The sequence below is a fragment of the Anolis carolinensis genome, chromosome 3 (genome assembly GCF_035594765.1).
Source record: "Anolis carolinensis isolate JA03-04 chromosome 3, rAnoCar3.1.pri, whole genome shotgun sequence".
Taxonomy (NCBI): Eukaryota; Metazoa; Chordata; class Lepidosauria; order Squamata; family Dactyloidae; genus Anolis; species Anolis carolinensis.
The window spans coordinates 244,529,088-244,557,023 of NC_085843.1; the positions used below are offsets into that span (position 1 = coordinate 244,529,088).

At 39.3% G+C, this 27,936-nt stretch overlaps 1 protein-coding gene across 5 annotated transcripts in view; it reads right to left on the minus strand.

Annotated features, from left to right (window-relative positions):
- Positions 1-27,936, minus strand: part of LOC100558465 (glypican-5) — a 500,734-nt gene that overhangs the window by 423,967 nt on the left and 48,831 nt on the right. For 3 of the 5 annotated variants that reach the window (XM_003218342.4, XM_062976535.1, XM_062976536.1), the window contains exon 2: positions 25,813-25,977. In XM_003218342.4, coding sequence (XP_003218390.1) covers positions 25,813-25,977 — 165 coding nt within the window. Of the gene's footprint in view, positions 1-11,545; positions 12,101-25,812; positions 25,978-27,936 lie in introns of those variants that run through there. The other 2 variants (XM_062976534.1, XM_062976538.1) reach the window with 2 other exon arrangements.

Here is a 27,936-nt window from a genome sequence, read left to right on the forward strand (position 1 = left end):
GACTTCACATGTTTGACTTTTTTTTTTTACAGGCTTATACCTACAGGCCATCCCACAAATTAAGATCTTCAAGGGAGGCCCTGCTCTCGGTCCCACCACTGTCACAGGTGCGGTTGGCAGGGATGAGAGACAGGGCTTTTTTGGTGGTGTCTCCACGGCTGTGGAATTCCTTGCCAAGGGAGATTAGGGAAGCCCCCTCACTCATGGTTTTTAGGAAGCAGCTGAAGACCTAGATGTGGGACCATGACCTGATGCATTCTGTGGATTAATATGAAGTCGAACACGGACTGTCTCTGACTTTGGCTCAATTCTACCGCCCCTGTTGTAATGGTCACATCGGTTTTATTGTTTACATTTGATTTGGATACCAGCTTTTAATTGTGTTTTAAGTTTGGTTTTACTACATTTGTATTATATGTGGCATCTAATTCTACCACTGTGTAAGACCGCTCTGGGTCCCCCTGGGGGAGAAGAGCAGTATATAAATTAAATAAATAAATAAATTATATCTTGATGTCCGAATCACTCAATTCATCCAAAACATTTTGGACTTATGTCATACAGACCCAATCCAGACAAATTTTATTCAGATCAATCTAGTTTGTGATTGAGATTAGTCAGCTGCATAGTCCTTATAATTGCCATATTGACTAATGGCTTATACTGAGAACTAGCCCTACAATTTTGTGAAAAGACAGGGGGAGAGGGGGAACTGAATGCAGCCAGTATATCTGAATTACACCATTTATTCCACATTTACAAGTAAATGGCAGGAATATTTAACTATTTTGCATGACTGAAAGAGAACTGTGTTTTATGTTATAGCCTTCAGTATTTTCTGTGAACTATCATGATATGTCTTCATAAAGCAGAACACAAGTGGCACGTCTTATATGGCAAGACACCTAAGTCTTTTATTTATTTTCCTAAGAATGAAATATTTTACTTTCCACCAATATTACTTTTTTTAAAAATTCCAAGCTCCTATATTAGAACTGAAGCAGTAGAATGCAAGGTCTTGGCATCACATTTATTTTGCAATACAGTATACGGTATGAAAATGTGTCAGTAAAGTGAAAAATAATGGCTTCCTCCCAAAAGAATCCCACAATACTTAATTCATTACCTACCAGCTACTCTTGATTAAGTTAGCCAACAATAATAATAATAATCTTCCCACTGACATATAAAATGGAGCACATAGAAATGGCCTGAAGGGACATCCTGCAATTTCAGGAAAATAGTAGAAGCTTAAACTAATTCACCAATTATCCAGTTTTTTCCTTTGAAGGTGGGGAAAAGGTCAATAATATACTCAAGAATGATCTTTAAATGTATTTACTTTTATTTTATTTTATTTCTTTTTTTGAATGGCATACATTTTCATAAATGAAACAGGAGGCCATTCTCTGAACTTTTGTAATTTTTTCACTGCAAAAAAGAAGGCGTAAACTGTGGCACAGTAACAACAGCAGAATATCTTCCCAAGGGAAGTGCATCTGATTGCAACATTTTACTCTTCTTGGTGCCATATAAAAATGACTATTTGTCCTGGCATTTTATATTTATATTTCTATATGTTTAGCTGGTTGAAATAATTAGGTGATATAGGCCTGGATCCAACTGCTCCAATTTTCTGGGGACAGTACTCATTAATCCTCTGTCATCCTATTTTTTGAGTTGCTTTTAAACTGTCCCAGTTCTTGCTTCTTTTCCCCTATCATGAAAGCCTGCTCACCCCACATCTCAAGAGCAAACAGCACCATCAACCTAAAGTGTCCATCCAGATAGGGGAGGTGGGAAGGACAGATCATCAGGATCAGGTAATCTAGGGTGAGGTGGAAAAAAAGAGAAAATCCCACCTCCATGACAAAGAAGGAAGAGGAAGTCCTAAGTCATAGCCCTGTAGTGGTCACCAGGAAAGTGCTTTACATTCAGATGAGCGTAAAGAGAGATGCAATGTTGGCAGAAATTATTCCTTCCCGCACGGGCACTGTTACTGCTAGCACATCCTCATCCTTGTTCTCAGGTGGGCAAGTGGGTGCCACCATTGAGTCCTCTGCTAGGATGTTCTCCAATTTGGAGGAGGCCCTCAGAAGGGGTGCCAATTTGCTTCCTACATCAGTATGAGAGCTCAGGTTGCCACTACTATATAGGGAGATGACATTGCCATCATTGAGAAACAATTGTGCTATGTGATAGAACTATGTCAGTGTTGTTGGGTTTTTTTCCTCATCTAGTATTAAATTGACTGGTCTACTGTATTTCTTCAATTGTAAGATGCCATCGATAGTAAGATGCACTTTAATTTCAGTAGCACCACTAACATTAAAAGTATATACGATGCATCTACAACTCTAAGACATATCCCCTTTTAGAGATGTTTATATTGGGGAAAAAGTGTGTCTTAGAGTTGAAGTTCCATTTTGGAGATCCAGCCCATTGGTGGCAATGGGGGGACTTCTGAGGCTCCCCTTTCTGTCATGTTTAGAGCTATCAGGATGAAAACGGCCATACTTGGAGGACACGTTTACCACTGCAAGTCTCCCAAGTTTAAGAACGTTTGGGTCATCCACTGATTTCTTAAAGTTTCTATAAATAAAATATCCTTTAAAAACCAAAAAGGTATTCCCTGGTATAGGAGCAGCAGAAGGCATCATTCCTGCCAACTAAATAGGAGAGAGAGTAACAAAAGATGTTTTTATGTTTTAAAATATTTTTGAGGAAAAATAGTCTCAAGCTTCTGGCTTTGCACTGCACACACACAGAAGCCAGAAGAAAATAGTAAAGAGAAAGTCAAAGAGGTGAACTAACAAGATAGGGCCTTTTTGGTGATTTTTAAATATTTGAGGGTGGGAGGCTGCTGGACTGCTGCAGGACACACACACACACACACACACACAAGCCAGAAGGTAGGGCTGGAAAGGGTATAGCAAAGAGACAGAGAGTCAAAGAGGTGAAAAGGCTTTTTATTTTTGGTGTGTGTACGGGGGGATGATACAGTGGGTTAAACTGCTGAGCTGCTAAACTTGCTGACCGAAAGGTCAGTGGTTTGAATCTGGGAAGCGGGGTGAGCTTCCGCTGTTAGCGCCAGCTTTTGCCAACCTAGCAGTTCAAAAACATTAAAATGTAAGTAGATCAATAGGTACCGCTCTGGTGGGAAGGTAATGACGCTCTTTGCAGTCATGCTGGCCACATGACCTTGGAGGTCCCTACGGACAATGCCAGCTCTTTGACTTAGAAATGGAGATGAGCACCAACCCTCAGAGCCAGACACAACTAGACTTACCTATGGGGCGGCGAGCAACTTAGGCTGCTGGTGCATGACAGTAGCTAGAAGGTAGAGCTCAGGAAATTCTCCCCATGAAGACTCAAGGGAGTCCGGCATTTCCCTAAAGCTATCCCACACTCAGTCAACTTAAAGAAAAAAGACTCTAAAAATACTTAAACAAACACACAAAAGCCATTAAACTCACAGCCTCCCCCCCCCCCAAAAAAAAATTCATGGCCACCCATGCCTCCGTAGCAAAATTACTAGTAAAACAAAAGAAGAATTAAGAAAGATATTAAACTAAGAAAAATGTATTAATGCAGAGGAAAAAAGAATTCCCAGAAAGTGACCCCTATTTCCTAAGCAAATACCTAAGCATTAGAGCAGTGGCACCGAGAGACACACAGAGCGACCTCTCCTTCTCAAACACCGGGACACCACAGAAAAATGGTGGTGCTCACCCTAATATAGACTAGCTTTACCAAAAAACGTGCAATTCCCTTTTTTTCTGGCAAATCCAGGAGTGAGGGGACCCCCCCCCCCCCATGTGCTTGGGCACAACTGCTCTTCTCATGTGGCAGCCAAAGATCAGCTGCTAAATGTCCAATTTTTGCTGGTCCCTGTCTGCTCCGGCTGCCCACGTCATATTGGGGGATTCATTTGCCAATTTTAGTCGAATCCACCAAATCCAGAATTCTGAGCCAATATTGCGCACATTCCTATTAAACAGGCATTTGACTGATGTCCACCTATTTTGGGATTGCCTACTATCCTGACTCACTACAGGAAACAGTGGTGATGCTGAGGACTGAGTTTAGGACTATCTGCACTGCACTGAAAGCAGTGTGCTGCCAATGAGCCACAGGCCCAATCCCTTCCAACACATACGCTAAACATATATAAACTATAGGAAAACGTGATCAGTATTGGCTTACCAATCTCATTTCATGTGTATATCATGAGAAAATAAGATGTTTCTCTTTAGAATTGACAGATACAGTTCTAAAAAGCATATATATGTAAGATTTTGGTGGATGGAAGTCCCGGCTGCTCCTGCAGTGCTTTCTTATTTTTTGTACTATGTATAAACATCATTGGGTTTTTCTTACTATACCATGGAGGGTTCTACTTGCAATAAAACATATTCTTGGCATAGAAAACATTGCTGTAAAAAAGTCTGAGAATTTAGCTTCAGAGTTCTCCTAGTCAATGAAACATATAGTTTGAAATGGTATACAATCAAACTTGACCACAGACAAATCTCCAGAGCACTACAAAAACAGGGAAAATGATATCATATCTACAGAGATACAACCAATTAGACAAGATGCAATAATGATTTAATGAGGTATTCCTATTAGATTTGCAGTGTGGTCACTTATGAAAGCTAGTGATACTGTAACGTTCCCTTTGAGCATGATTTATGCCACAGATGTGCTTCACAAAATTATGAGGAGGGGTGACTTTCATCTGTAGGATATTTTGTAGTACTCATATATAATATGTATTTAAAAATCTGTGAATATGCAGGCTGCTGCTTGTTTCAATTAGTTTATTCTGGTTATTGTTATCTTAAAATGCAAAGAAATCTAGGAATAGATCCATCACTAGGGAGAAACATTTTTGAATGTTGAATGAAACTGAATACTGTACTGGTATAAACAGAAGTAACTGCTTTAAATATCTTTGAAATATCCAAAGATATGTCATGTGGAAGATGGACTGTACATGTCTTTTGCTACTACAGAGACTAGGGACCTCATTACGTAAGGCATTTGTCCCATCCTACAATGCTACCAGGACAGAGCCCGATGAAGCCCATCACATGATGCAAGGCTACCTTCAGCAGGGCTCTGTCCTGGCTCTGTTTTGGCAGCATCATAGGACGGAGCCCTGAGAATATGAGTGGCTACCAGTGTTCTCATTAACTAAGCTGGGGACAGCACAAGGGGGGGGGGAGACGGGAGGTGACGGTTTCCCCTGTATGATGGGAAAGGGGGTGATGTGGGCGGTTGGCGCATTTAACAAAATTTTCCCCCACTGCCTGATGGATTTGCCCTGCTGCCTGGCAGATTCCCCCGCTGTCCTCCATGTGACACAAAGCAATGGATTCAAGCCACAAGAAAAATGATTCCATCTAAGTGTTACTGTTGTTGTTGTTGCTGCTGTTGTTGTTGTTTACTTACCTCTCCTCATAGCTCAAGGCAGGGTACAGTACAAGACCTATTTGACAGTGGCATAGCACGTCTGAAAGAATGGTGGACACTTTTATGGTCTTTAAGCTGGAATTGCATGGACATTGTTTAGGAGTGATTCATGGCAAAGAGTTGAACTAAATGGCCTTTTGGTCACTTCCAGCTTGATAACTCTATTAATTTTATGAATGAAAAATATAAAATAATATAAACTCATATATAGAATTTATTTCTAGAAATAAGGATTTTTGCTTATCCAATGAGAATCTAATTGACTTTTTTTGCTCTCTATTGCACATCTATATACACGTAGCATATTACAAAACACAATTATCTGTTGTTTTCCTGATTCTATTCACATATCACAACTTCCCAGTTTTCTGTGGGAATCAAGATACAGATCTGTGAAAATACTGACATGCAGTAGATCCTTGGTATCTGCTAGAGTTTGATTCTAGGACTCCCTCTGAATACCTAAATCTGTGGATGGTGAATTCTCATTACATACAACAAAGGAAAATGCTTATATAAAATGTCAAAATCAAGGTTTGTGTTTGGATTTTTTTTTTTTCATATTCTCAAGTCATGAATGGTTGGATCCGTGGCTCCAATGGATACAGAATCCATGGATACAAGGGGCTGACTGTATATATATACTAGGAAAGCAAATCTTCCGATAAACTGTTTTCTTAGTAAAAAAAAAAAAACCCAACAATTGGGAAAATAGCAGTTTAAAAGATGCAATTTAAATATTATGTGTGCTGGGAGGTTGTTCAATGCCATTACCAGTTTGTTTTATTGATCCATATGTGTATCATATACTTTGGTTCATTTAAAAAAATCTCTTTAACCATCTGTTCTCTTGAGGTGCATCCAAATATCCAGTTTCCATCTGCACCATTACAGTTCTTGTATTCACCATATGGTGAACTCTTTATGATTATTCCAATATATGATGAGTTCAATCCATAGACTTCCAACATTTTTTTCAGATTACCCAAATGTGACGGGCAGTTCATTTGCTATGTGTTTTGTCTCCAATTCTGATGTGAAATGACATTAATAAAATTGAAGGGATGTTCATGCTTTCATAACCATACTATCATCAGAGCAATTTGAAACTAGTAATATTAAGTATTATATATAAGTTGAAGGAAGATTTTGGATATAAAATTATGGTTTTTTATATGACATATGGGTAAGTTGGGGGTCATTCTGCAAAGAGGAAAAAGAATCAGCCCTCCCTCAGGAGACAGCCATCAAAGCATATGATCCATGAAATGGATCAATAACATAAACTGATAATGGGGATTGAACAGCCTCCCAACATATAACCACCATTTTCCCACCAAAGCAATAAAAATGTCCAGAAAGGGTGCTGTGCTTGAGAAAACAGAACAGAAGATGTTGGTACTTCTTTTAAGTCCCTTGGAGCTTTCCCAATTAATACAACAGTCTTCGTAAATTTGGTAGAGCAGTATAAAAATGGCAGCAGATAACTTGATTTTTGGATCAAATATTTTTATAATGACCAATATAGAAAAGTCTATCTCAGTTCAAATAACACCAAACTGCACATGCAATGAACTACATTTCATAGGATCCCCAAAGTAAGTTTTTTTTTAGTATAGTCAAAAGGATAGTTGATACCACTTTAGACATTTCGAGGTCAAGAGTATTCTGGTTGCACAAGCTTAACTGGCCACTCGCTCATAAAATAAACTCAATATTCATTTATGCCACCTGCCATATCTTCAGGATTTTTTATAGTTGTACTTGCTGAAGGAATTTTAAAGGTCATAAAAGCAACACTCAAAATCCAATTTGACATACAATTGAAGCAATAATCTAATTCATACACACATCAAGCTTGGCACTTTTAAAGCACATAGGGTTTCGAAAATACTAGTAGCATGTGGATTTCAAAAGCACACTGGGAGGGTTCTGGACCAGTTACAGGATTCAGGACTACTCCACCAGCAGGAAGAGACAGAGGGGGGTGTAAGGAAGCAAAGAAAAAGCTAAATACGAGATGGAAACAACTGAGGTGCCTTTTAATTATCAAAAGTCACTGATTCATTTGGTTTAGAAAAGGTATTTTTGAAAATATTATTTAACACCACTATAGGAAGGTAAACCAGATGCCAACTTGTTTGCTCCTTGAATTGTACACCTGAAAGTACCCCAGGTGTACTGATCGCTTAATATGTAGTCTTGAAAATGCAGTGTTTAAATGATGCATGGTATGAACACATGCAGCAATGCAAATGAAAGATAAACATTTCAAAATAGATGGCGTAACGCACATCAGGCCATGTAAGTGTAAATCACATAGCATGGTGAAACTGACTAAGGGGTATGCTCTCTGGTGATCTGCACAAGCATATGATGCCTCTGTTTGATATTTTGTTTTGCTTCTTGTTCGATATAATAGGTCACATTTTTAAATTTATTTTTAGTTGTTAAGTTACAATTTGTTTATAAATGTTGAGCTGCCAATGTTCGTAATTATGTGTTTACTGCTTGTTATGTTCAGGCACTGAATGTATGCCTTTATGACTGAAATCCACCCTGAGTCCCTTTGGGGAGATAGGGCAGAATACGAATAAAGATGATGATGATTATTATTATTTGAAACACAACAAGATGAGTCCACATCAGACACTCTGCTGGCTGCTGTATTGGATCACACATCAGACACTTCTCAAGTGTCTAGGACCATGTGATGTATCAGCAAATAATGTGTGCAGATCCCAGTAAGGTGGCCTTCTGCAGCTGGCAGATGGTAATTTTGTCAGCGCCAATTGTGTTTAAGTGCAGGCCAAGGTCTTTAGGTACTGCACCCAGTGTGCCGATCACCACTGGGACTACCTTGACTGGCTTGTGCCAGAGTCTTTGCAATTCAATCTTTAAATCCTCATATCGTGTCAGTTTTTCCAGTTGTTTCTCTTCAATTCTGCTGTCACCTGGGATTGCAACATCGACAATCCATACTTGTTTTTTAACACGAGCGTGAGGTCAGGAGTATTGTGCTCCAAAACTCTGTCTGTCTGAATTCGGAAGCCCCAAAGTAGCTTGACATGTTCATTCTCTGTAACTTTTTCTGGCTTGTGATCCCACAAGTTCTTTGTTGCAGGCAGATGGTATTTGTGGCACAAGTTCCAATGAATCATCTGAGCAACGGTGTTATGCCTCTGCTTGTAGTCTGTCTGTGCGATCTTTCTTTAGCAGCTGAGGATGTGATCTATTGTTTCATCTGCTTCCTTGCAGAGTCTACATTTGGGGTCTGTCGTCGACTTTTCAATTTTGGCTTTGATGGCATTGGTTCTAATGGCTTGTTCTTGGGTTGCCAGAATTAGGCCCTCCATCTCCTTTTTCAAAGTTCCATTTGTGAGCCGCAGCCATGTTTTTTCTTTGTCAATTTGGCTCTCGATTTTTCCCAGGAACTGCCCATGGAGAGCCTCCTTTCGCCAATTTTCTTTTCTGGGGTGTAGTGAGTAGTGGATTGTCATCAGTTTTCTTGTTTTTCTGTCCAGATCATCTAGCTCTGCTTGTGTCCAGTTCACAATTCCAGTAGTTTATCTAATGACGGGTATGGCTCAGGTCTTGATAGCCTTGATTGTATTTCTGCCATTTAATTTGCTCTTCAAAGCCTTTCTGACTCTTTGGATATATTCTTTGCCTACCACATTTTTCACATGTCCATGCTTGATATTGTCCAACTGTAGTATGCCCAGATATTTATAGGCTTCAGGCTGATTGCATTTTATAGTTTGTCCATTTGGTCTGAAGGACCTGACAGACCCTTCTTCACTCTATGCACGGCATCCGACCTCTCTCTCTCTCTCTCTCTCTCTCTCTGCTGAACAGGAGGTGCCTTAACTGCGCCCCCTAGAGGATTGAACCTTCCGCAAATGCGTAGTTTGCTTATAGCTTGAGCCCCCCTGACTGGAGCAATGTTTTTTCTTAACTTATGGTCCTCCAGGTGTTTGGGACCAAATCTTAGAAGCCCAGCCACCACAACAACTAGTAAGAAAGTACAGTAGAGTCTCACTTATCCAACACTCGCTTATCTAACATTCTGGATTATCCAATGCATTTTTGTAATCAATGTTGTCAATACATCATGATATTTTGGTGCTAAATTCATAAATACAGTAATTACTACATAGCATTACTGTGTATTGAACTACTTTTTCTGTCAAATTTGTTGTCTAACATGATGTTTTGGTGCTTAATTTGTAAAATCATAACCTAGTTTGATGTTTAATAGGCTTTTCTTTAATCTCTCCTTATTATCCATCATATTCGTTTATCCAACTTTCTGCTGGCCCATTTATGTTGGATGAGTGAGAAACTACTGTATGTGCATTGAATTCCAAGAGCATCCAGGAGGACTAGTGTAATCCCTTAAATTACTGCACTAGAGCAGGGGATTCTAAGTAATTCAAAAAGCTACAAATTCGAGGATTCCATACGATGGACCCATGATAGTTAAAGCCATAGAAAAATGATATAATTGTGCAACACTTACATACCCCTGCTGAGTATCTTTTTTTCTTCTTTGGATCAATCCAGTCAACTGTTTTTCAAGCTGAGAAACATCCCATAGATTTAATATGCTCTCCTTTTCCTAGCGGAATGTCAAATAACTCTTTCACAATGGCATGTGGGAGGAGTTATAGTTTTGAGGGGTCAATAAAAAGATACCTGTACTGCACCTTCTATACATATGCAATGGCATTACAAGTCCAAAATGATTCTCAGAGAATTATTCTTTTCCCCAGATGCTAACCATGCATATTCATGTACATGTAAACCAAGCTGATTCAAACTGAATTACATAGACTTCACTTCACCCAGCAAAGAATTTGTGCCAAATGTCATTGGCCAGCCTGCATTCAGTATGTCAGTAAGGAGAAGAGCTATACTTAGTAGGATTACATGTGTCGAAAGGCGGGCTGTAACCAATTCTCTGACTAAGAGCACTAGCATTTAGGAATCATGACAGCCTATTTCGAAGCAGCAGTTTTAGCTCTCAATCATCACACAGCAAGTAATGGAAACCACAGCTGAGACTTCTCTATTTTTAAATAGCTCATTGATTTTGGATAGATTCCATCCACAGCACTATGCTTCAACCTCATTTAGTAATTAACAACAAACCAGGATGGATATCTTTAATCAAAGCCTGTTTGGTTTTAAACATGTCACAGGAAATTGGCATGGCTAATCAAGCCTTCCCTCTGTTTATGCCAGACATTTTTCTTGAATTTGTAGAAGTGTGTAACACAAAGCACAGAACAGATTTCCCTTAATGGTGCAGTTGTCAGGCACAGAGACCAGTTAATCCATGTTGTTTCATTCTTAGTCACAGTGGAACACACACAGGGTGTGTATGCATGCAAATAGATAGTCCTATTCCATAGGCCATAATCCAAGTTTCCAGATTTTAAAGAATTTTCTATGCCTTTAAGTAAAATCCTTTTATTTCTTCCTGGTTAAACAAGTAAAGAAAACACTCCCTACCAAGGCAGGATCCATATATTGAATAGTACATACTTTACTAGAATACGCTTGGAGAAGTCATGTGTAGATCGTTCAAAAATCATTTTGTTCTTTAAAATAAGGAAGATTTTGGAATGATAACATTTGTTAAAGGAGTATACTTCAATTTCCCTGGAACCATGCAGACGGATAGAAAACAATTTCCGATTCAGTAGGCAGTAAGGGATACCCAGATACCTAGACTTGGCAAAGTTTTAAACATATGACTCCAGGATCCTCCAGTAAGTGAGCATGGCTGCTATAGTTTGAATATATAATTTCATCAGTTATTCAGTAACTTTTCACTTAAGAGAAGCTTGCCCCTTGCCACTTCTTTCTTTCTCCAGTGCTTGTGAATGAAAAGCAATGGAAATAAGACAGCCTTTATAAGAAGTAGGCAAATGAGTAAATAAAACAGTGAGAGTGCCAGCATGTCCACGTGTGGATGTATATATACACATTAATTGTGGCCTTGGGTGCCAGTTTTGGGGAAAGATAGGGTGCGTATGTGTATATGGATAAATAAATTTACCTTGCATATGTTCCAAGGCAGTGTTCTTGGGTGCTATACCCAAACATATTTTCCCTTTTGTTCAATGTGGAGGACTTCCCAACATGACTGCATCACCCTTTCTCACCCTTAATGATTCTTTGAAGTGTGGTAAAATGCTAATACGGGGCTATCTTTGTCAAAGCTTTTCTTAAAGAGATAGATTTTTTGTTCAACGCACGTCACATGAAATGTCTGTAATTCAGTCAACTTCAGCAGCAATAGAAAAATAATTATTCTTCTTTCCTTTAAGAACAAATGTGCTAAAAGAGAAATGTTCCAAATCAAATCAAATTCCAATTTGTTTCAAACAGTTGAGTTAAAAAAATCTTCTCACACCCGCTAATACCTGCTAATTCTCTGACTAAAGCCTGGGATAGGTTTCAAAGAACCTCATCTTGCCTGTCCCCATAGAAAACTACAACAGAGAGAATAAATTATCAACATTGGGATTCTCATTACTTCAAATTACCCTCAGAATAAAAACGACAAGAGTAGTGCCATCTCACTCTGATTTCACACACAGCACCTGTTACCCATTCCATTCAAAGAATCTGCCAGGGAGGATTCTCTCAGGGCCCTTGCACACAGTAGCTATAATCCAGGAGAGAACGGTTAAAGGGGGGGGGGGGGAATGAGATGACGTTTTTGCACTAAACGCGCACTCAATTGCAGCAACGGAGGGAAACCCCATTTCAAAAAGGTCCTCCTTTATCCTAGTTCTGGGTGAAAAAAGTGGATTTTCCCATGACTGTGTAGCCCTGCACTCATGTAAAGTTCTGGATTTCCCTCTTTACCCCCTGTGGAGACTGCTTCCCGCCCTGTGCTGGTTTTAAAAAGCCAGAACAACTCTGATCAGCTGTTCAGGCTTCTGGGAAGACACAACTGATTTCCAGGTGGTTTAAAGAGAGGAGAAGAAGAGAGCAATTAGAGGTCCCTGAAAGTATTTATTTTAAACTTTAGAATATTAAATAGATTGTGAATAAGCAATTGGGAAAAGAGGGAAATCTGCCAGATATTTTTTTTAAAAAAATTACCACCGTTATGCACTGATGCACATGGGAATCTTTATGTTTTTAAATTGAGATATTTGCATGTGCCTATATGAGAATCAGCACATAATTGAATGATTAAAAAAAACTTCTGGCAGGTGTCCCCTGTCCACCCTTCATTTTATCATACAGAAGGGCTATGAGGATGGTGGGGGAAGAAAGACCAGGACCGGTGTGTCTGTGTGGGGACCTGCTCTGAGGTCTCAGGTTTTTTTATCTCCCTTTAAAATCCGCATTTTAGCGCTGTCTGGAAGCACCCTCACTTATCTAAAAGTGACATTATCTCTCATTCCTTATTGTCTTGTTCTCAAAGAAGCAATATTTCAAGCTCCAGATGTTCACTTGTGAATCCGTCAATAGTCTAAGGAATTTCTTCTTAGAAAGGAAAGTTGAAAAGGGTGTTGAAGACAATGAGGTAGGCAGCAATAGTGGCCATAGTACCATGCAAGATGGAAAGACCTCAGGCCCCTTTTACGCTGTCCTTATATCCCAGGATCCGATCTCAGATTATATGCTTATCCCAGATTATATGGCAGTGGAGACTCATATATTCCAGTTCAAAGCAGATAGATTAAGATCAGATCCTAGAATATAAGAACAGTAGAAGGGGCCTTAGAAGGTTTTAGAAATGAGAAGCTGTGAGACATAAAAATGTACACAAAGCAAATGCAAGCCGAAACTTGGAAACAGGAAGAGGTTTGGGGGAATATCACTAATATCATTAAGCGAAACATCACTTTTTTTAAAAAAAAAAATTAATGTTTCCAGGACAGGATAGTTATGAGCTGATAAAGCAATTACATCAAGAAAGGTAGCTGAGAAATCACCAGGTCCAGATGATACCCACCAGAGAATTCTTAATGAACTCAAAAACAAAAATGTGATTCTTTAACTAAAATACATAATGTCCTTAAAATCAGATTCCAGGAAAAGAGAGTACTCAATATAGCATTAGGTTTGAAAGAAGATGTTATAGAGTTATGGGAAAGTACAAAACAGTGAGCTTAACAGCTGTTCCAGGTAAATTGGTATGAAATGTTATTGATAGGGTTGCCAGTTTAGTATCATCCCAGATCCTAAGATTTCCAGGCCAAAATCTCGGATTTGGTGTTTTCATTAAGAACTATGTATTGTACCAACTACAGTTGTTCACAGCTTGTCATCCAGACATATACATATCATGAGATGACATGACTTCCCAGGAAAGGAAAGTAATGCTTGGCTATGTGGAAGTCAGTAGGAAAAGAAGAAGACCAAATGGACAGAATCTTAGTCAAGGAAGCCACAGACGTGAGTTTGCAAGATCTGACCAGGTCTATTGATGACAGGGTAACTTGGAGATCTCTCATTCATAGGGTTGCCATAAGTCAAAGTCAACAAATGAAGTGGCCAAGATTATTAATAATACTAAATTATTAATTATAGAAGAATAAAAATAGATTGCCTAAAACAATATCCCCTCCCCAAAACAGGGTAATGAGAGGCAAAAGAGCATTGAATTGCAATATAAACAATTGTGAAGTGAAGCATACTGGAACAAAATCATAATGACCAGAATTCACTTGAAGACTTATGTCTGTAGAAAATAAATTCAAGTAGTTTCACAACATCTGTATATAGCAACTGGCTGCTGTTACATTATCATACAGGAGAGCTAGCAAAATGACTGTGGTACATCAGGACTGACAGACGTCAACACACTGGCTAGGAAGTGTTGATATGTATCGGTATCCTGTTATACATCTTTGTAATTCAATATGAGGGTTCTTTTATGCTCTACTAGTATACAGAAACCTATGCAGTATATACTGATAGAGAATTTGGTCCTAAACAATGACAATAATTCCCACACTACATAAAGCTATGTAGAGTTCTGGCCACTATACCTTGAAAATTATGTTTTAGAACTGGAACAGATAAGGAAAAGAACTAGCAAAATGATCCAAGGCTCTGCATTATACTCTACTATAAGGAAAGTAAGGAATATTTTTGGGAAATGAAGGGACACATAGTAGAGGCATCTAGAAGTATGTATGGTGTGGAGAAAGTAGATAAGGACATTCCATCTCTCATAATAACTAGCACTTAATGCCAAGACCTGAAGCTGAATAGCAGAAAGCCCTTTTCACAGTAGATATATGGGAGAATTCACTGCCAGAAGTAACTGCTGACAATCTGGACTACTGGGCACATTCATCATGGATGGGATCATCAATAGCTCCAGTATCAAATGCAGCATGCATCTGTATATCAATTGCTGTGGAACATGAGATGGAGGGTGTTCTTGCACACATGTCTGGCAGATTTCTCATAGCAACTGATTGACCACTGTGTGACCAGAATTCTGGACTAGAAGGTCTTTGGTCAGATTCATCACGGCTCTTATGTTTTCAAGACACTGCAATGCACACCATTGATTGTGAAATCCTGTTCAGAAGTTTCACTCATTTTCAGGAATGGAACAAGGGAGGAGTTGGAGCATGCTGTAATTAATCTGGCCCATATTATCATCACTATTACTGCCATCTTTGGAAAGCACCTACAGAGACGCTTTAGCAGTGAGGAAATTTTCACACATTTCTTTTGTTCAAGCACTACATAAGGTATTGCCAACTGTACACATACGGTTTTCCCTGGGAATTTGACCTGTCCACTATCCTTGTAACTTTGAGTACATTCAGAATCCTCACATCTGAACTGATAATTGGTTTGGCCTGTTCAAACGTTTTTGGAGAAAACTCAAGGTTCTGTTATTTAAGTGTTTTCTCAGCTTGAAATACCTTGCGTGGGAAGACATCCTCTATTCTTCCACTTTGTCCTTTCTAACATTTCAGTCAGTATTTGAAAAGGTTACTTGCAGGGACATAGGACAACAATTCTCCAGTTCTCTCAAACAAACCAACTACCGTCTGGGCAACTGAAGTCAAAACAGATAAGTAATCCAAATTGTATTTTTTTTAATTCAAACTTGGTAATACTGTGTTGTCGAAGGCTTTCATGGCCTCCCGGGTTGTTGTATGTCTTTCGGGCTGTGTGGCCATGTTCCAGAAGTATTCTCTCCTGACGTTTCGCCCACATCTTTGGCAGGCATCCTCAGAGGTTATGAGGTATGGATACCATGGCCACACAGCCCGAAAGACATACAACAACCCTTGGTAATACTATTGTAAGGAGAGATGAAGAGAAGAGCAGCCAACACCAGAAATGACTGGTGAAAGTTATGACTTATTAATAAAGTATGGACACCACTGATGAGTCCACCTTTTACTCCAGCATGAGTTGTACCACTCAATTTTTGGCCAAAAATGGCAAACAAGAGTAATATCTAATGTAAATCTCTAGGCTTGTTTCAGGTTTTGGGATCATTTAGATCTAGTCTGCTATTCTCAGAGGCATCTACAAGGAGAAATTAGTCACTTTAACTTTTTCACTAAGAATGGGAGAGGAGTTTGGGAGCCATTCTTTCTTCACCATGGTCTCAGTGTGCACAGTAGAATTAATGCAGTTTGGTACCACATTAACTGCAATGATTCAATGCTGTGGAATCCTGGAATTTGTAGTTTGGTAAGGCATTAGCACTCTTTGGCAGAGAAGGCTAAGGCATTAGCACTCTTTGGCAGAGAAGGCTGTTAAACTACAATTTCTATGATTCCACAGCATTGAACAATGGCAGTTGACGTGCAATAATTCTACTCTGTAGATGCATCCTCAGTCTTCATCACTTTCATAAATGCTTTTGAGAATTACTGAGAAGAGTTGAAGAGAACTGTAGCATCCCATGGGACTTTGAAATGATATCACAGCATCCACTGCTCTTCTCTCATGCTGGTTTTTCTCTTCCATTACAGCTTTGTAAAAGTGGAGAAGAGGAGAAGAGAAACAGGAATAGAGAGGATCAGCTGGTATTGGGAGAAATCTGTCACTGAACCATTATGAGCCGGACTGAAAACTCAGAGGGTGGTTTGGCTCATCTTATTACAGCTCTCCCCCAGACTCTGGTGGAGGCTCCTTCTTTGGAGGCTTTTAAGCAGAGGCTGGGTGGCCATCTGTCGGGGGAGCTTTGAATGCGATTTCCTGCTTCTTGGCAGGGGGTTGGACTGGATGGCCCATGAGGTCTCTTCCAACTCTACTATTCTATGATTCTATGATTCTATGATTGGGGTTTCTGGATTGGGGAAATTTATCTTTCAGAATATACACAAAAAATGTGCTGCCACTGCTTGTAATATACAAGCGCTATTTTGAAGAAATTGATAATGAACCAATATACGTGGGAGAAATTTCAGCACTGACGTAAGTCCGGCTCTGTTCAACATGTCAGTGGCAAGCAGCACCTTTGCTGTGGTTGTCGGTCTGCACTGCCACAAGTAAAAAGCATGCCAAATACAAAAAAAAATTTTTAGAATACAACTGATTTATTAAGTGTTTGCCCTAGCAGTGGTTTGCTAATATTGCAGATCTTTTTATAAAATGGAGAATTCAACAACAGCACTAAGCCTTACCACATGTATGAAATGGGCACTAGTCCAAAAACAACAATATCGATGTGCAGATGTGATGTATTTAATGTAGCCTTGTATGCTAATCATTATATGTGACTCTGGCAGCTGTTAAAATTGTCCCATTTCAGCCATAATGGCAAAAGGATTGAAATAGTTTTAAAGCTGTATTTTACAGTTTAAGCTCTTATAGTCAAAGAATTTAAAAGGTGTTTGTAGGTCCACATTCTTCTAAGAAAAGAATTATGTCAAACAGTTTTAATGGCAGTCTGCTGGCAACAGTGCCTTCCTTTAAAGTTTTAAGCCAATACCCAAGTCTTTCAATTAACACTCTCACAAGACACTCCTAAGAGTACTACCTTTCATTCACTTAAGAAGAACAAATGAGTATTGCAAGTATCACGGTATTTGCTAACTATTATTACTCACATGAGACTTAGTAATTTCAAAGAGAGAGGAATATCTATTTCTTTGTTTATTTAGGATGAATTTTCAAGATGCCGAGCACAGAACTCCTGCAGACTGTAAGAGAAGCCAAGCTACTAAATTAAGCCAAAGTTACACAACTGTGAAAAGTCCATTGTTTGTTTTGAGAATTCTGTTGCTTGTTTTCAAAATGCAGAAATGTGTGATCTTGGCCAGGTTTGCACTTTTAATTCTGGCTGTACACTGTAACTACTTTAGCAACCCTGCATGAGACAAACAATGCTGACAATGAAATACTTTGATAGCTTACACTGTGTTGAAATTTAACCCACACTATATGCGGTGGCGCAGCAGGTTAAACAACTGAGCGGCTGAACATGCTGACCGAAAGGTTGGTGGTTCTAATCTGAGGAATGGAGTGAGCTCCTGCTATTAGCCCAGTTTCTGCCAACCTAGCAGTTCAAAAATATGCAAATGTGAGTAGATCAATAGGTACTGCTCTGGTGGGAAGGTAATGGCACTCCATGCAGTCATGCTGGCCACATGACCTTGGAGGTGTCTACGGACAACGCCAGCTCTTCGGCTTAGAAATGGAGATTAGCACAAACCCCCAGAGTTGGACACGACTAGACTTAATGTCAGGGAAAAACCTTTACCTTTACGTTATACACTTCAATTCTTAAGGCAAGTCATAAAGAAGATTTCTTAATGAATAAAAATACTTTTAATGAATTTAGTGCTAAAAGAGAATCTAGAGTCACTTTCTGTAGATACTGAGCTCTAGGTTTTGTTGGAGTGATGCAGAATAGCTGGTGAATAGCCACCAAAAATACCTGCCACAAGCACCTGCTACTGGTTAATGACTTGGAACCAGCAGCACTTGGTGGCAAATTTCCCTCAGATTTCATTTTGTGGATAGTGTTATCATAAAATCTACATTTCTTTCCTTGTATGAGGCTATTTGAGACCCTTTAGTTCCAAGCTGCTTATTATAAGCAAGCTGCTCAATTTAGGATTAATACCAATTTTATATATCCCAGATGTGATATAAACTACATCTGAGAAATGAAACGTTGCTTATTTATGTAATTCCTGTTCTGAGCTAGCAAGGGAAGGAAGTCACCCTGCCCTAACTTCTGCATTAGATAACTCAGTTGTGACATACAGAGGGTCAAAAAGAGATTCTTTTTTTCGACTGTCCTTTTTTACATTTCTCTTAGGTTTTGTTTTCAGAAATACATTATGTTGTAACAGATTGAAAGGGTTTGGAGAACTACTGGTTGGAAAAGTTGAGTAACTACTAGGCTTTTAAACCTTGTCATTCTAGCTGTGATGAGAGATTTCCCACCACTTCCTAATACAGTGTTCCTCTGCTACTTCACAGTTCGCTTATTGTGGACTCACTGTTTCGCAGGAAAATCTTATTTATTTATTTACCCACCCCATTGCTGCTTTTAATAGTTAAGTGGCCTTTCTCCCCCTTGCAAGCCCCGGGGAGAGTGAAGCCTTTCTTAACAGCGCCGGCGGGTCCCTTGCTTCGTGCCTTCCATGTTGCTCTGGCTGCCTCTGCTCCTGTAGCCAAAGAAGAAGGAATGCTGCTCCGCCCAGTAAGTGAGTGAGTGAGCGAGTAAGGGAAGGTGGGTGAGAGAATGAGGGCAGCAGCAGAGGAGCCTGGAAGAGGCAGCTAGGCTCTTTTTTCTGCCGCTGCTCCAGCTGGGCCACACCGGGAAACGTGGAGGACTCGGAAAAGGGACTCGGAAGTCCCGCCACCTCTTCTGAGCATGGCTGGAGCAGCGGCAGAAACAGGAGCCTGGCCACCTCTTCCAGGCTCCTCTGCTTCCACCCACCCTCACTCTCTCACTCTCTCACCCACCCTCACTCGCTCGCTCGCTCACTCACTCACTCACTTACCGGGCAGAGTGGTGTCTTCTTCCTTGGCTGCAGGAGCAGAGGCAGCCAGAGCAACATGGAAGGCACGAAGCAAGGGGCCCACCGGCACTGGTAGGAAAGGCTTCACTCTCCCTGGGGCTTGCAAGGGGGAGAAAGACCACTTAACTATTAAAATAATGTTTAGATATAAAAATAGTGTCCCTCTTTCTCGGAATTTCACTTATTGTGGGTGGTCCTGGAACGTAACCCCCGTGATAAGTGAGGGAACACTGTATAATGACTTCCTGGGAAGCAAAGTTTCCTTTATGAGTATATTCTAAAGGTAATGGAGCCCTGACTTCCATGACAGGTGTATAGCCAGAGAACAAGGAGAGCACCTTGAGATAGGGATGGATAATTATTCATTGAAAAATAAAACAGATATAGTTCCCCACTCCCTTGTGGGTGAAGATTATTTATAGCTTGTCAGATACTCTGTATCCATTAAAAGATTCCTCTGTCACCATCTAGTTTCCTGGGCTCCCAATCTTGATCAGTGGTTTTAGGCAAACTTGATGTAAACTTAAGCTTTCTTAAGTTATGGACTCTCAGGATTTTTACATGGGATAATAAAACTGATCTTAATTTTCTGTAGGTAAATTTATTATTATAGACAAAATAGTAAACATTGAATTATATACCCCCATTAGAGTGGAACACAGACTATTCAGTGTCTAGTCACATTAGTTATAAATCTTTTACATCTTCACTTTCTTTCACATTCATCTTAACAACTTTCACTCAGAGGCTTTATATATTCATAAGGAATTGAACTTTTATGTCCTCTGCTTTCACTCTAGCAGGCATTCCTATGCCTAACTCATAAAGGAAGTTAAACTTAACACCTATGAACAAATGCATAGGCATTAGGCACTGCTATACATATCCATTTATTCCATCTGTCTGTCTGTCTAGCTATCATCTATCCCACTGCCACATCCTTTATAATTATTGTGGGCATTTATTTATTCAGAGAAGAACTTCATCATTATCATAGCCTAGCTGGGAAAAGAGGTTTTGTTTCCTCTCTTCTTTTACTTCAGCATTTGTCTCGCTTGATGGTGGGGTCAGCTTTACTGGTTTGTTGGCACCATTTCACCCGGTCGTGTGCCCGATCAGGGTGTATGCCAGCAGTCTTCAGATCATTGTGTAACGTGCTTCCTTCTCTATTACTAGCGTTATCAGCTAGATAGATATCAGCTAGATTTAGATGAATAAGACTATTATAAGCAGCCAACTTTGGTGGAGACTGTAACTGCCTGACCCCAAGAAAAATGGGATTCAGCTCCAAGGCATGACGTTGTCCACCATGCCTCAAGACATAGAGCAATGGCCTTTTACCTCACACAAGCTTCCTAAGAGCTGGAATCCCCCACCACCTAATTGCCGTGTAAGGAAAACTGACCTTCATTTCCACGTTACTTTAACTACACTAAGCAAGTGCCATCTCACTTTTTGGGAGAGAGGCCAGCAAAAGCACAACAGCAAATAATGCTCACTCTCTACATATTGTAAACAATTGTAACATTATACCAGCCACCTTCTACTACTTGGTAAGACTGAAAGAAGGCCAGTGTTAGTTTAGTTCTGCAAAGTGGTAGTTCAAGGGTCCTATGTCAGTGGATTTTACTCAGAATGTTACAGGAGCTATTCAATATGCTGAATCTATTCAGGGGGAAAGGGTTTAGTGACTTGGGATTTTTTAAAGCCCTGGATGAAAACCTGAAGCAAATTCATCACCCCTCTAACATATAAGTCAGAATATGACACGTACCATTTGCAACAGTGTGCCTTAAAAAAATAAAAATACACACTACTGGAATCTGATAAATGTCCACATTTGTGCAAGAATATGTAATCATTCAAATATATTTTCCTGATATACATTACTTATGCATGCTTTGACTGAATTGCTCATATGGGTCTGAGTGAATCCCGAATCTCTGAAATCAAACAGGGTAGAGGTAAAAAAATAATCTCAGATATTCTCCTGATAATAGGAGAGGTAAACAGAAAAAGATAAAGAGAATATTAAACAAAATTAAGGGACGTAGAAAGCATTGAAATACAATATCCTCATTAAAATGAATGTTCCATAGAGCTGAAGTACAAAAGGGGTGGGGTGGGGATCTATCAGTGACTCATTTGTTCCTGAAAGTATTGCGTATTGTTCAGGTTTTAAACTAATTTGATATTCAGCTCAATCTTCAATAGATCCACCAGCAGAAGTCTCATGAAAAAGCGAATGAGGCTTATGTCAGACGATCCGTCTGAGGCATGCAGCCTTTAATGTTTTATAATGATGCCACACAACAATAAACCAAACTCAATGCAGGGAAAACGACTTGAGGATAAAAAGAAAAACGAAGGATCCCCGCTTGAGCAACAGAATGTCGATACAGTGTCATTTGAAGAAAGGAATTAGAGAGCCTTTTGAAAGCTCAACAAACTGAAGGAACAAATGAGCCTTTGAGGATTTAAGAAGGCAAGGCCGAAACCCTGGCATGTTCTCACCTCAGGTGGACAAAGGAAGTTTATAACCATTTACAATACAATAATTTAGATGGCCATTTCTGAAAAATGCTCGTAAATTCAAGCTACTTTGAAATGTCTAATGACTGATTCCACTCAGTCAAGCAATAAAGCTGCTTGACTGACCTCAAGGTCTGACAGGTTAATCTATTCTGACCTTTGCTTTATTCTATAATGATGCTGAAAGATCACTTGAATAACTCACTGTCATTCAACAATGGCTCCATATTTCCCCTTCTGCACAGCAGAGAGCTCAAATGTGACTGGGTGCCAGATTTTAAAAACCATGTGGGATAGCAAGACTGTTTTCTTCAAGACTGTGAAATAAAACAAATTGCTTCTTCCTTCCCAGTCCTGCCCTTCTTTCCTCTCTCCGCCCCATTGCTTTACAGGTCAAAATAGCAACACATTTCTACAACTTATTCATGTGCATGTACACACATATACATACAAATATAAAAACTTTATCCCGTAATACTGGGAACAAAGATTGTGGAACAGGTATTTTTATATGCTCTATTACTCACTGGAATTATCTTTCACGCATTACAAACACACATAGGCAGTTACTAATTTCTAACAGGAATAAGGAAATGCTTAATCATATTTTGTTCATTTTGTTTTCATCATGTATGAAAATTTCCAAAATAGTGTACAATACATCAAATAACTTTATGTGTATATTACTTTTTTAAAAAATACACAAGTACTTCAATAAAATTGTGCTCAGAAGGTATCAGTTGGGAAATATTAACCTGAACAGAGAGGTCTTCAACAATGAACCAAAATGAAATAGTATGGGAATCTCAGTTGGAAGGAAATTCCATAAGGTAAGAGATGATAAAATGATGCCCTTATTTCTGGTGGTCTCCAAATAGATTTTAGACCTTTTTAAAACCAGCAGAAATGTTTCTTCAAAGAATCTCAGACCATAATGGAGAAGGCTGTATTTTAACCCTTTTTGTTCATGTTAGGAAGAGAAAGAATGGTGATAAAATGCTGCACTATTTATTACCTTCTTCTGTCTCCCACCATGTTGGATTTACTTTTCAAAAACCAATCACAACCAGAGCAAAAGATATACATTTCGTATAAATATCAATATATATTCTGAGTCTAGACATTTTACCAGAAATCAGACAAATTCAGATGGATGCCTAAGAAAGAACAGTAAGTGCCTCAACTAAGATTGATATCTAGACTAGACTACCCCACCAGCACTTCTCCTAGGCGTGAAAAAACATGAAAAAATATTATCCATCTAAAGGAACTGCTTCACATTGTATATTGGTAGGGAGAGTCCAATTTGGGGCACCACCTATCAAGAAGGCTCATTACAGATTCCCCCCTCCTTTCCAAAAAAACACCCCAGCATGTAACAATCATATAAAAATCAAGATCCTTGCACAATTATAAGAGAAAACAACAGATTTTGAAAGTCCTGTGAGAAATTAATTTTTAAAAAGAATGCAACAAAATTCCATGAATCTCATCAAAACAAGATGGAAAGAATTTGAGTTTAAAATATTTCAGTGCAAGAAAAGTTCTCTCATTTCCAGTAAAATCCAGCACAGAAAGACTCCTTTTTAATCATCTATTGGCCATGAATCTGGAAGAGAAGTAGCAAACTGTAGTTTCCTGTAATAAACTTATGTGGTGTGCAAGCTGTCTTATAAAATATGTGTCCATGTTCTTATTACAGGGAAGAAATTGTGGTACTGTTCTAATATCTGGGCGTAGGTCAAAAGGAGGCACTAGATAGAGAAGGATAGTCCATGTTATCCCCCCCCCCCCCAATGTCCCCATTGTAGAAACAACATCCGTTTATGAAATGCGAAGTGGGGAAGTGGAATAACCAGAAAAAATGGGAAAAATGGTTCTCCTGCTTCAACTCCCCTCCCTATATAAAATGTACTATCCTTTTCTGTCTAGGCCCCCTCTTGGCCTCCATCCGTGTAATGGACAGTACCAAAATTATTACATACTCTTCATTGCACACTCACTTCTGAAACTGCCAGGAATATCCATTCCTTACAAATAATCAGCAAGCAGATAAATGCATTGTATTCCAATTTTACAATATCCCATAACAAATGGAACTGAGAGGTATTCAAAAGGTCCAGAAAACAAATCAGTTAATGCCAATAATACAAATCATAATGCATTTCAAGAAATATCTCTTCCCATTTCATTACATGTGAAAAAATCACATCCTAGCATGTTGCCAGGACTCTTCCTCCTCAGAGCCCACGGACATCATCGTACAACACAAGGTGACTTTTGATGGGGCTCCATGGAGAAAGTGTCCAGACATTGTGGTAGGACACTTCCCTCTGAATGCGCAATGCTTCCCGTGTTCCATAGACAACAATGGGGGCAAGCCAGGCGGTGACACTTCCCTCCATGCGATGGGGTAAGGGATGTAATGAGTGATGCGGGGAAATGATTTCCCCCCATTGCCCCATGGATTCACCAAGTTGCGTGGAAAATCACCCTGCTGCCCCACCAAATAGGGCATCAATGTAATGAGGTCCATCAGAGAACTGGTTTTACTGTATATTATAATGTACATCAAACTCAATTTGAAATGCACTCAAACTAAGATGCTGAAATGTGACAGATATTAATGTCTTTACTAAGTATTAACTAAAATCTGAGTAGAAGTGGTCCCCTTCAGACTGACTTCTGCACTTGTTGAGAACCAGAACTGGACCAAGGTAAAGCTTGGTCTGGATGTCAAACTTTAGTGAGGTAGAGAGTCTGGTCCCAAAATGAGGTCTCTTCTGTGGAAGATGAATGAGGGATAAAAGTTTACTGACTTATACACCCACTTTCTACTACTTGGGCATGTTTTATAAGAGATTCTCCAATTAATGCACTTTGCAATAGGACTGTGTCTTTGTCAGTTGCTTCCCATTTCCTAATGCTATTATAGTGCATTGTTTTAAAAAGGCTTAATTGGATGTTCAGGTTTTGTAACTCCTCACATTTGCCTCTATTCTTCTGAAACCTCAAAGTTAGGGTTGGGGGGGGGGGGGGCACCAGTGAAATGTACTATTTTGTCCAAGAGCCACAGAAAGTTGGAAGAGGAAGTAAACAAATATTTAGAACTTCCTTTCCATATGAACTGCTTCACCTATTTTTCTGAAACATTGCAAGTTTTTTACGTGAAATCAGCTCTGCACTGTTAGTCATTACCATAATACAGAAGGAACATAGGAGGGCTAAGTAGTACACTATATCTTTTTATGGATACATTTAAAACTGAAAGGCAGCTCTTGTGCACGGGTCCTTCCACCAACATAAACATGGAAGATATAATCCTATCTAAAGGGGTATTAAATCTGCAAATTTCATCCAGCTGTGACGGAGAGAAAAGTTATACCTATTTCTTTATTTCCAATTATATAAGACTTTCTGATATCTGAATCTCTACTTTGATTCAGGAACCCAATTTAAGTAGGTTGGCTTCCAATCAATCTATACATAAGTAAGCCATTTTTGAAAGAAAAAAAAATCTGATTTGGATCAGAAGCAAACTGAGAAGTGTTTATCAGGTATATTGGCTGCCATGCCCCATAATAACTGATTAGAACCACTATGTGTGAAATATGAACTATTGAGTACCATAGGCTCAGATAAAAGGGCAACAAGTCTGTTACTTTCATAATCTGCTTAGAAATGTACCGGAAACATATATTGTGAGAAACAGAATTGGCTTAAATGGACAATGGGCTCATGGAGAAGGCATGTTCTTATGAATGTGCATACATAATTAAAAGTCTCTTCACAATTTTGTAAATGTTCCTACCTTGAAAAGCTGTAATGTGACCAACAATCATATATTTTAATTCAAAATTTAGAGTCTGAATGTTCTCCATCCTCTCTCTTCGAACAGCTGCTTGATAGCTTTCCTCCATCTTCTTAGTGCAACAGGTTGGTGCTCTCTGTTGGCAGATCTGCAAGTTGGAATCTGCTGCCAAAAAAGGAAGGAGATATTTCTTGTTTAAAAAACTCTCCTCAGTAACATCCTCAATAAATAGCAACAAAGGCATTTCATGCAAGCAACGTAATGGCCTGGCTGAATATACTGGAAAAGATTAAACTCATAAGGAATAGATGTTCAAACTGATTGCACACTTCAAGGGCACAACTTCTGACTACAGTTTGACTCTTGTTTCAGCTAAATTTAAAGAAGCCCACATTATCCACAATCAGATTTACTGTAGCTAGTGTTTAAACTAGAGTCTATTTCAAGCACATACATTCTATTTCTCCTTATAGAATAGAGAAACAATCAACATTATACTCAGTTTTTGATCTTGCCTCAAGCACTGGTGGGATCACAAACCTGCAAAGGTTGTGGAAAATGAACATGCAAAGATACTGTGGGACTTTCAAATCCAGACTGACAAAGTTCTGGAACACAACACACCAGACATCACAGTTGTGGAAAGGAAAAAGGTTTGGATTATTGATGTCGCCATACCAGGTAACAGTCAAATTGATGAAAAACAACAGGAAAAACTCAGCCGCTTTCAGGACCTCAAGATAGAACTTCAAAGATTCTGGCAGAAACCAGTACAGGTGGTCCCGGTGGTGATCGGCACACTGGGTGCCATGCCAAGAGATCTCAGTCGGCATTTGGAAACAATAGACATTGACAAAATAATGATCTGCCAACTGCAAAAGGCCACCCTACTGGGATCTGTGCGCATCATCCGAAAATACATCACACAGTCCTAAATACTTGGGAAGTGTTCGACTTTGTGGTTTTGTGACACGAAATCCAGCATATCTATCTTGTTTGCTGTGTCATACTATGTCGTTGTGTCAATAATAATAATATTAATAATAATACTTTATTTTTATATCCCGCTCCCATCTCCCCCAGCGGGACTCAGGGTGGCTCACATGTGTCTCTTATCCTGCTGACAGTGATGCAATAGTCCCCAAAAACCAGAATTGTAGAAAGTTAGATACTTTTATTGTTTCAAGTAAAACTCTGGGCCCTTCATTGATTTTCAGGCCAACAGCCTCAGACCCCCTAAGATTTTAGGGCTAAATACTTGACAGGCATTTTAATTGAGGGCAACATCAGCCTTGTGGTTGCCTTCAAAGAGATGTTGAATTCATGGGTGGAGAATCTGTATATACAGAGCACCAACTATATATTTTTACAGAATGGTTGGTGCTCTTTAGATTTGAGCAAATTTGGATCCCCAAATGTTATAGAACAACAACTCCCATCACTTTTGATTATCCACCATGTAGACTGAGGATTATGGGAATTGTAAACCAAGAGCACTTTTGACTCTGAGGTTAAAGAAAGGTTAAAGGACATTTAAAGTCAGACAACATATCCACAAGCCTAGTATCTAAATTCAAACCCCGTTATCCTGACTGAACAGAACAAATTGCAGCCTCCCAGATATTACTGTATCACAACTCCCATCAACTCTAGTTATGTCTAATGATGAGGAACACAGGAGTTGTAGTCCAGCATCTGGAGGGCCACATAACATGATGGTGGACTGGATTCGGCCTGTGGGTCTTGAGCTTGACATATGCGCCACAAGATTTCATTACATGTAGATTTTCCCTGTTTCTATACACTTTAAAATCAGAGTCCCACAGAGGCCATGACATAATGTAAGGGCACTTGTGATGGGACTTCGTGGGGCTCCGTTACCGCAGCACATGGAAGCAAGCAAAAAACACAACAGAGTCCTTTCACAGCAAAAACATGTGCTTCAACTCATCCATCAGCAGAGTCCAACTGCCAGCATCTGACCTTAGTAAATTCATGGATTCAGGTTTTCATCCAAAATATCAGGAGGCTTTAATATTCACAGTAGCAATATATACAAATGTACACACAGGATACACAGATCCACCTTCCTTGTACTTGCAAACAATCAGTCCTCAAATAGTT